The sequence below is a fragment of the Eucyclogobius newberryi genome, unplaced genomic scaffold (assembly GCF_026437365.1).
Source record: "Eucyclogobius newberryi isolate DKJ021-1_F unplaced genomic scaffold, fEucNew1.0.hap1 SCAF_27, whole genome shotgun sequence".
In the NCBI taxonomy this organism is placed as follows: Eukaryota; Metazoa; Chordata; class Actinopteri; order Gobiiformes; family Gobiidae; genus Eucyclogobius; species Eucyclogobius newberryi.
This window is the reverse complement of record NW_027315912.1, coordinates 1,165,108-1,176,009: the sequence shown is the minus strand read 5'-3', so window position 1 is coordinate 1,176,009 and position 10,902 is coordinate 1,165,108. Positions and strand designations below refer to the sequence as shown.

Here is a 10,902-nt window from a genome sequence, read left to right as displayed (position 1 = left end):
TCTCCTTCTCTCCTTCTCCTTCTCCTTCTCCTTCTCCTTCTCCTTCTCCTTCTCCTTCTCCTTCTCCTTCTCCTTCTCCTTCTCCTTCTCCTTCTCCTTCTCCTTCTCCTTCTCCTTCTCCTTCTCCTTCTCTCTTCTCCTTCTTCTTCTTCTTCCTTCTCCTTCTCCTTCTCCTTCTCCTTCTCTCCTTCTCTTCTCTCCTTCTCTCCTTCTCCTTCTCTTTTCTTCTCTCCTTCTCTTTTCTTCTCTCCTTCTCTTTTCTTCTCTCCTTCTCTTTTCTTCTCTCCTTCTCTTTCTTCTCTCCTTCTCTTTTCTTCTCTTTCTCCTTCTTCTCTTTCTTTCTTCTCTTTCTCCTTCTTCTCTTTCTTTCTTCTCTTTCTTTCTTTTTTTCTTTCTTTTTCTCTTTCTTTCTTTCTTTTTCTCTTTCTTCCCTCCTCCTCCTCCTTCTTCTCCTCCTCGGGACAAACCCCCCTATTTTTCACCCAGTGAACATTGACGAAAAGTCACAAAAATGTTCACACCTCTAAAAATCGTGCCTCTCTACATTCTGGCTATTTCCCTTTTCTAAAATAAAAAAATTGGCGCGTCAGCGCCCCCAAATGTACACAAAATGCATTGAGAGATGGGAAATGACCCAAAAAAAATCTGATCGTAGAATCATGAAATTTGGCGCAGAGGTAGATGGTGACAAGAGAAGTAAAAAATATTATTACGGCAACGCCGTCCGCCCAACCAAATGTCGGCCATATTGCTTCAAAAATGGCTAAACATGACTTCGGAGTTTTTCCAAACGTCGTACTTTTACGAACTCCTCCCAGGGCGTTGGCCCTAAAAAGCTGAAATTTGGTGAAAATGCTACTGAGGAGTGGGACATCAAAAGTTATCCAAATTACATTGATACCTCTCACGGTCTCTGTGCGGCGAAGCCGCAAACTGTAGCTAGAATTTCAGAAATCTCCCATATTTAAAATTTCTGCCGTTTGCGCAGATAAAGTCCGAATTGCGTCAAATTAGAATCAGTTGTTAAACTCTTTGCCCTAAACCTACTTGAAGTGAAATAAATTCATTTGGCGCCACAGCGCCCCCTACAGATTTTATATGGAGGTTAAATGTTTAGTTTTGCGAAATTATATGAAATTTGACACACAACTCAATTTTAGCATCCCCATCAAAAAAGTCAATGAGACCCATGTCATAATTGTTATGGCGTTGCCGTAACGATGACCAAAACCTCCCATGTTATTCCAATGGGGAAATCGCCAGAACATGTTTACACTTTAGACTTTCACAAACTCCTCCCAGGGCTTTAGCCCTATTAACCTGAAATTTGGTGAGACTCATCTTCAGGACCATCAAAAGTTATCCACATTTTTATTCAAAGAGTCACGGTGTCTGTGCGGCAAAGCCGCACATTTTGCCAAGAATTCAAAATAAAATAGCTTTTTGATGGTAAAACAAAGGGGAGAAGATGTGACAGCGTCACAGATTCAGCAGTAGGCGTAATAAAAGGACAATTGGGGCGCGTTAGCGCCCCCTCCTCTTGCGGCGTGGCGGCGGCGTGGCGGCGGCGTGGCGAGGGCCGATCATTGCCGCTTGCGGCTATATTTTTTATTATTATTGATAATAATAAGTTTCTTAATTATTAAAAATAATATTATATATACATTATATATATTATTAATAATACTATTAATATAATTCTTCCAATGTAATCACAGAACACATTTTATTTGTCCTCCTCAGGTGCACTTCTTTAACAGCTTTTTCTACGATAAACTAAGGACTAAAGGATATGAAGGAGTAAAGCGGTGGACGAAAAACGTACGTTTGCTCTCTTGAAATGTCCTCCATGCGTCCTCTTGGACCTTCACTGAGCTTGAGTCTGTCGGCCTCTTTCAGGTGGACATCTTTGGAAAGGAGCTGCTGCTGATCCCCATCCACCTGGAGGTGCACTGGTCCTTGGTTAGTGTGGACATCAGCCGCCGCGCCATCACCTACTTCGACTCCCAGCGGACACTTAACCGACGCTGCCCAAAGGTATGGCCTTCTCCTGGGCTTTACTTCTGTGATGACCGGCTCAGGGCTGTGGTTAAATCAGAGCTAGTAAAATACATTAGGAATGTTTTCATGAGACCGGTACAGGGTGGAGTGGTCAAAATCAACAAACTGCGCGGGTCGTGGTGTTTCTACTGTGATCCCGGGTCCGAAGAGGGCCATGAGAGCAACTAGCCTCCAGGGGGCGCTGCCTTGTTTACCACTAGTTTAAAGCAAGAAAATTGGACGAGAGAAAAGAAAATTGGAATGCAGACTCCGGTAAAAACAAAACCACAAAAAGAGATTTAAACAGAAAAGAATCAATCCTCCCCAAACGCTGACTCAACCTGGTGACAAACCGCCGTATTTCCAGTGATTATAACTTTAGCATCAGCTATTTCCTGCTGTTGACCCGTGGCAATTGTGGCAAGACCCAAAATATGACATCACTCACTGAAACCAATGAGCTGATATACACCTCAGCAGCAGTGATCCTTGAGACACTCGGCTATCGTAAGAACAACTATGAGATGAAATACCCACCATGGAAAAGAAGGTTGGAGGCTAAGATCAAGACAGGTCGGAGAGAGGTGAGCCAAGTGTCTGAGGCCAAAGCAAATATTTCAATTCAATTCATTGGGCGACGGCGAAAAACGGATTAAACAATGACCATGGGGACGAGGGGCGATGTCCCAGAGTCCTCTGTCCTTAGACCCTCCTTCTCAGCCAGGAAAAACTACAAAAAACCTCCTTGGGAAAAAGTATAAACCTGGAGGAGTTCCACATGAAGGAGAGATCTGACTCTCACAGACGAGAGAGAGAGAGGAGCTGGAGCCACTCAGGAGGAGAACCAGTTCTTCAGGAGGAGAACTGGTTCTTCAGTAGGAGAGACGGTTCTTCAGGAGGAGAACCAGTTCTTCAGTAGGAGAGCCGGTTCTTCAGTAGGAGAGACGGTTCTTCAGTAGGAGAGACGGTTCTTCAGTAGGAGAGACGGTTCTTCAGGAGGAGAGACGGTTCTTCAGTAGGAGAGCCGGTTCTTCAGTAGGAGAGCCGGTTCTTCAGTAGGAGAGACGGTTCTTCAGTAGGAGAGCCGGTTCTTCAGGAGGAGAGCCGGTTCTTCAGGAGGAGAGACGGTTCTTCAGGAGGAGAGACGGTTCTTCAGTAGGAGAGACGGTTCTTCAGTAGGAGAGCCGGTTCTTCAGTAGGAGAGCCGGTTCTTCAGGAGGAGAGACGGTTCTTCAGGAGGAGAGACGGTTCTTCAGGAGGAGAGACGGTTCGTCAGGAGGAGAGACGGTTCGTCAGGAGGAGAGACGGTTCGTCAGGAGGAGAGACGGTTCGTCAGGAGGAGAGACGGTTCGTCAGGAGGAGAGACGGTTCTTCAGGAGGAGAGACGGTTCGTCAGGAGGAGAGACGGTTCGTCAGGAGGAGAGACGGTTCGTCAGGAGGAGAGACGGTTCTTCAGGAGGAGAGACGGTTCGTCAGGAGGAGAGACGGTTCGTCAGGAGGAGAGACGGTTCGTCAGGAGGAGAGACGGTTCTTCAGGAGGAGAGACCGCTTCACCAGGGACTCGAGGAGCATCTGGGTTCACAGGTCCTCGATGCATCTATCCCACTCCCCTCGGGGATGGAAGGGAAGAAAAAGCAATGAACAGTTTGCAAGTGGAATTGAATATTAAATATTGTTTGATAGAATAGGTAGTCAGAAGAAGAGGACAGTGCTCAAGCTGCCATACTTCTCCCATAGTTGCTCCTAGGGCAGCGGAGCTGAAACTGTAGCTTTATTTTTCTGTTCCTAACTAGTCTGACCATAAGCCATTTCAAAGAGGAACGTTTTAAGCCTGGACTTAAATGAAGAGACTGTGTCGCCTCTTTAACATGGACCGGAGCTGATTCCATAACACAGGAGCTCTACCTCCTACTGTGCTTTTAGAGACCCAGACACCAGAAGGCCAGCATTTTGAGAGTGAAGAGCTCTGTTTGGATGATATGGTTCTATAGCTTCTTTGAGGTAGGATGGGGCCATGTCATTTATGGCTTTGTAGGTCAGGAAGAGAATTTTAAATTTGATTCTAAACTGGACAGGAGCCAGTGAAGAGACTCTAGCACCGGCGTAATGTGCTCTCTTCTTTGTTGATTAAGATGTAATCTTGCTGCTGCATTTTGAACCAGTTGAAAGCTTTTTATAGAGCTTTTAGGACACGCTGTGAGCAAGCGTTACAGTCCCGTATTTTGCGCACGAAAAGGCGCACCGGATTATAAAGCGCACCATCAACTAATGGTCCACCATGGGTACTTGTCCATACATAGTATGGAGTACTGTAAACATGCTTCTAGACGTGCATCGGTGTCTCTCATGTCCCAAATCATCTTTATACACCGTGTACCACACAAAATCTCTTTGAGGTCAGTAAGCACAACCAGAAATGAACTATATATAAAGCGCACCGGATTATTAAGGGCACTGATGGATTTTGAGGACGTAAAAGGCTTTTATTTGCGCCTTATAGTGCAGAAAATACAGTAGTCTAATCTAGATGTTACAAATGCATGGATAAGTTTTTCAGCATCGCTTTTAGGCAGGATTCTTCTGATTTTATCTATATTGCGCAAATGGAAATGGTCTGTTTTGCAGGCTTGATTTATATGAGCTTTAAATGAGAGCTCCTGGTCAAATTACTCTCAGGTTTCTTACAGTAGAACTGGAGGCTACACTAACATTGTCCAGTGTGACTATCTGCTCGGATAGAGCGTCTCATACATGTTTAGGACCAGCACAATGACCTTGGTTTTTTCAGGGTTAAGAAGCAGATAATTAAAGGCGTAATGGACATTTTTTTGCCGATTTGAGAACTGAAACGGAAGTGCGCATGCGAACTCCCCCCGTGTGGACCTACACAAGAACATCGCGGCTAGAAGTGCGTTTGTTTATTAGCGCGACGAATCGCATCTCTCGTCTCCCGTAGATTTCCGTTTCTTCTGAGTCAGCTCGGACTGTCTTTCTCTGTCTTAATTTTATCCCGTACACTGAGGGAACTATATAATGATAAATCCATGCGCTTATACACGGGGAAACGTGCTGCTCTCATGGGGACCAGCTGCACGAGGCTGCAGGTGAGCAGTAAGTGCGTTTTATGATTGATACGTGGCAGGACTAATCGGCCGTCCACGCCACGAGGAAATAAGACTCAGATTTGGGCCGAAAAAATCGTCCATTCAACCTTTAAGTGTCATCCAGGTTTTTATCTCCTTCACACAAGCACTAAGTCTGTCTATTTGATCGCTCTGATCAGGTTCATTGATAAAACAGCCGAGTGTCATCTGCAGAGCAGTGGAAGTTAATGCCATGTGACCTGATCATGTGACCTAACGGCAGCATATAAAGAGGAAACGGAACTGGACCGAGCACTGACCCCTGAGGCACACCGTAAGTTACTTTAGAACAAGGTGAGGAGCTCTGGTTTACATGAACAAATTGGTACCTATCAGATAAATAGGATTTAAAGCAGCTGAGGGCGGGGCCTCTGAGGGCGGGGCCTCTGACACCTACATCACATTCTAACCTCTGCAGTAGAATGTTGTGGTCGATGGTCAAATGCTGAGGTCAGAACCAGGATTGAGACCAGTCCATCATCAGCAGCTAAAAACAAATCATTTGTGACTTTAACTAGTGCAGTTTCAGTGCTGTGGAGGGCTCTGAACCCTGCTGTGGTGGGCTCTGAACCCTGCTGTGGAGGGCTCTGAACCCTGCTGTGGAGGGCTCTGAACCCTGCTGTGGTGGGCTCTGGACCCTGCTGTGGTGGGCTCTGGACCCTGCTGTGGTGGGCTCTGGACCCTGCTGTGGTTGCCTCTGGACCCTGCTGTGGTGGGCTCTGAACCCTGCTGTGGTGGCCTCTGGACCCTGCTGTGGTGGGCTCTGAACCCTGCTGTGGTGGGCTCTGGACCCTGCTGTGGTGGGCTCTGGACCCTGCTGTGGTGGGCTCTGAACCCTGCTGTGGTGGCCTCTGGACCCTGCTGTGGTGGGCTCTGAACCCTGCTGTGGTGGGCTCTGAACCCTGCTGTGGTGGGCTCTGGACCCTGCTGTGGTGGCCTCTGAACCCTGCTGTGGTGGGCTCTGAACCCTGCTGTGGTGGGCTCTGGACCCTGCTGTGGTGGGCTCTGGACCCTGCTGTGGTGGGCTCTGGACCCTGCTGTGGTGGCCTCTGGACCCTGCTGTGGTGGGCTCTGAACCCTGCTACGGTGGGCTCTGAACCCTGTCTGGAAAACTTCACATAAGCTGTTTAACTACAACTTTTTCAAGGATTTTTGAGACAAAGGGAAGATTATAAATAGGTCTGTAGTTTAACAATAGGTCGGGATCTAGATGAGTCTTTTTCAGAAGAGGTTTAATGACGTCATGTTTGAAGGATGTGGAACATAAGCACTTTCTACTGAAGTATTTATTATATTAAGAATAGAGTCTATAATTAGGGGGAGAATGTCTTTGAGGAGCTTGGAATGGGGTCTAGGACACAAGTGGAGCTTTTAGAGGACATAATGGCTGAAGTTCTCTCTCTTGATCAACAGCTGAATCTTTCTAAGTTTACAGCTGGATTTATATGTGACATTAGATTTACAGCTTGGGCTTGTTCAGGGCGAATAGTGGGAGTCATTTATCGCTGATTGTTTTTATTTTATTGTTAAAAAATAAGAGGAAATCATCAGAGCTGAGAGAAGCTGGGAGTGAGGGCTCTACTGCTGTGACAGTTTGTTACCATGGTTACAGCGTGTTACTTTAGTTGACTTCTATTAGATGTGAATAGTCTCTGGTTTGGGCCTCACACAGAGCTGCTGATAGGACAGGAGCTTTTAGAGATTCTTTTGTGTGGGAGGGGCTAAATAATCCCTCTAACTTTCTAACTCTTTGTTTATGTGAACGCAGTTCTTGGTTGTACCAGGGGGAGGCGCTTTGACCTAATGACCTTCTGTTTTAACGGCGCTGCAACATCAAGAGCAGACTTCAGAGAATTCATGGTCACGTCGACAAATTGATCACTTATACTGGGACTAAAACTATTCTCAGCAGGATCACATGACATGATCATATGACATGATCACATGACATGATCACATGACATGATCACGTGACATGAGCACGTGACATGAGCACGTGACATGAGCACGTGACATGAGCACGTGACATGAGCACGTGACATGAGCACGTGACATGAGCACGTGACATGATCACATGACAGGATCACATGACATGTCACTGAGTATTGGCTCTATTATTTCTTTGAATTTTGAGATAGATTTTTCAGATATTGTCCTTTTCATTATAACTTTATTTTGTGGGACTGGATGATCTTTAAGAATAAACTGAAAGGTAATTATGAAATGATCTGACAATATAGAGTTTTGAGGGAGGACAATGAGGTCACTAATCTCTGTTCCATACGTTAGGACAAGATCCAGAGTGTTCTTGTGAATGTGAGTCGCTATATTTACATTCTGAGTGAAACCAATGCTGTCTAACAAGGCGCTGAAGGCATTACTGAGAGAGTCATCACTCATGTTCACGTGGATATAAAAGTCTCCAGCTATAGTTGTAGAAAAAGGTTCAGTTGTATCATCTGGACTCAGTTAAAAAAAACAAGACGTTTCGACTCTCATCCAAGAGTCATTGTCAATCTGCGAATTTAAACCGGGAACTCAGATATTTATTCTATTCTGTGGTAAGCCCCGCCCACCGGGCCGGTCCTCCTGAAGTAAAAGAAAAAGTTGTTTGTTTCAACAGAAACATACACCTCTTTGTTTTCTATCAAGCTAGCCTCTTGTTTACTATCAGTCCTTTAATGCGCTCTAAGTCTTCCTTTTGTCCCCAGTCTCTCTCTTTCTCTTCCCTGAGCACCTGATTAACATCCGAAGGCCCTGGACCTCTACCTCTCCAGGGATTCAAAATGCCATTATAAGCCACAGGAAGATTGAACCTTAACCCTCTATTTCTGTTTAAAGAAGGTCTTTCTTTTTCAACAAAAATATCCTCCTTAACTCCTCTTTCAAACCATCTTTTCTCCTGCTCAGAATCTTCACCTCACCGTCTTCAAACAAGTGATTAGAGGCTTCAAGATGAAGATGCACGGCGCTCTGTGGTCCTGAACTTGCATTTCTTTTGTGCTGATAGAGCCTCTTGTGCAGTGGCTGTTAAGTCTCTCCTATGAGGCTGGGCGAATGAGGGATTACACCCATATGTCTCCAGCTAGAACTACTTTATCCCAGGCTAACACTAAGTTTGATATAAAGTCAGAAAACTATGTTGAAAACTCTGAATAGGGACCATAAGGTTGGTAGATGACTACGAACAAAACTCCTTTTGGTTTCTCAAGTACCCAAGAGGTGCAACCAGATGCCCATACGGGAAGCACTCAAAACTGCCAAACAAAGGCTCCAAGCCTTGGCCAGCCGCCTAAAGACGTACACGAGGGAATAAAGCCAGGGTTGTTCTCAGCTCAACTGGTGAAAGTGTAGCTCAATGGCAGGGTAATAACAGCAGAGCAGACCCACCAAGGCTGGAGACTGAACAGTACCGGAAGAGCATATGGGAGAGGGAAGCATCCCACAACCGAGATGCTCAGTGTCTGATGGCTCTGAGAGAGGACCACAGCAACATCCCTGAGCAGAACCCAGTCACCATCACTGTGGCATGTGTGTGTGTCCCTCATTTGTCCAGGAGTGTTCCATTGTAGAAAAGGATTCAGTTGTTGTCATCTGTTGAAACGGTTTGACTTTCATCAAAGAGTCGTTGTCAATCTGCGAATTTAGACCGGGAACTCAAATGGATCTATGTCTTATTTTGTACCATTTGGCCTGTAGAAACAGATATATTTCATACACAAATCTTATCTGGTCAGATCTATATAGAAAGTCAAAAATTATGTGATTGAAAATTGGCACAAACATTGGTCAGGTCAAATCACTCTATAAAGTACAATACATTATATCTGTATTATGTGCGGGTTGCTCACAGTTAGCATGGTAGCCCTCTGCCCTTTAAAGTGTGCTCACTTTAGGGCACATTCCAAAGCGCTCTAAAAAGTGATCTAGGGACCAGGGCCAGTGAAAACGCTGCTATCACCTTAGAAACTGTGGTCATACTTATTAACAAGGGCAGTGCCTTACTACAGATCCTAACCCTCTTTTCATTTTCTTGCAGCATATTTTCAAATATCTCCAAGCAGAAGCAATCAAGAAAGATCGACGAGACTTTTTGGACGGATGGAAAGGCTTTTTCAAAATGGTGAGATTGATTATTTGACAGACACACGTGGGGTTCTTTGCAATGCTGTAAATTGCAAGACTTAGCTGTGCTTTTTAAGTTGTCACGTTATTGAGCGTCTGCTTATGATGTCATAAAGCAGACACTATATGTTATTGCTTTTTAGGATTGTAGGATTTTTGACACTTTCAAGTTTTACCTCTTTACGATCGCTTTCACCGTCTTAGGGGCTGTTGCTTTTGACATTTTTACATACCATACTTTTTTTCAGTATTTGCAAAAGTAAATTGCTAATGCTAATGCTAAGCTTTAGTATTAGCGTCTCTATAGGGAGGAGGGGGTGCAGCCGGGTCACCGAGGCTCTCTCTCTTTCTCCCTGCTCAGGTCTGCGTTCAGCACGATCTTGCAGTTTGTCAGGACAAACAACTATTTGAATCGCAAACTACGTAATCATCAACTGTGAATTACTGAGCGTCGTTTGGTCTGACGCAAAACACAGACGGGCAACACATGTAGTACTCTGACACACATTATTTTATTTAAGCATTGGACGAACCAGATGCAATGTTTTAAGTATATATGCTAATAATATGCTAATTTTCAACACCTGTCCAACTTTGCCTAACACATGTATGTCTTTGGACGGTGGGAGGAGCCAGAGAACCCACGGTAACACGGGGAGAACATGCAGACTCCACCCAGAGAGATCATGTGATGTTGGTCTGGTCCGGGAACCCATGATCTCCTTCTTGGGAGGCTAGAGCGCTAACCGCCTTTGCCACGGTGAACCTGTGTAATGTTGTGGGTCAACCCGTAACAACCAAATCATCCTGACATCCCAGTGGGTCAACCCGTAACAACCAAATCATCCTGACATCCCAGTGTCGACAGACAGACAGACAGACAGACAGACAGACAGACAGACAGACAGACAGACAGACAGACAGGCAGACAGGCAGGCAGGCAGGGCAGGCAGGGCAGGCAGGGCAGGCAGGCAGGGCAGGCAGGGCAGGCAGGGCAGGCAGGGCAGGCAGGCAGGCAGGCAGGCAGGCCATCTCTCACTGTTCAATCCATCTCCAGAAAGAGTCTGGTACAACTACAAACCTACAAGACACGGGCGTCCACCTAAACTTACATCTGAACAAAGTGTTATTTCAATGTGACCTTTTGCTCTGGTCTTTAGCTCTGTGTCGACATCAGATGAACATTAGGTGCAGATGATGATGTGATGCACACGTGTGTTTGTCTTGTGTTGCAGAATGTGGGTCGCCAGAACAATGACAGCGACTGTGGGGCCTTTGTGCTTCAGGTACGTTCATGTTCATTCTTCCTCATGTGGCACAAAAGAACACATGAAGCTGAAGTATGGGACATTATTTATGACGTGACGTTCCAGGGCTCTTGTCACTCAATTCTAATCCAGGAAATGCTTCATTGTTTGACCTAAACTGAATCTTCAAAGCAGGTGCTACTTCTTCACATGCTTCTCTTCTTTTGCTAACGTGCTAAAGCCTGTTCATGAGCGCTGCACATCAGCTCCCCTCTGAGCTCCCCTCTGAGCCCCCCTCTGAGGCCCCCTCTGAGCTCCCCTCTGAGCCCCCCTCTGAGCTCCCCTCT

General features: G+C 45.7%; 1 protein-coding gene across 1 annotated transcript in view; it reads left to right on the top strand.

Moving 5' to 3' along the window:
* The window catches only part of senp3b (SUMO specific peptidase 3b), a 32,109-nt gene that overhangs the window by 20,019 nt on the left and 1,188 nt on the right, over positions 1-10,902 (top strand). The window contains exons 10-13 of the mRNA XM_072459748.1: positions 1,744-1,821; positions 1,900-2,037; positions 9,223-9,306; positions 10,544-10,594. Of these exons, the coding sequence (XP_072315849.1) occupies positions 1,744-1,821; positions 1,900-2,037; positions 9,223-9,306; positions 10,544-10,594 (351 nt within the window). The remainder of the gene's footprint in view (positions 1-1,743; positions 1,822-1,899; positions 2,038-9,222; positions 9,307-10,543; positions 10,595-10,902) is intronic.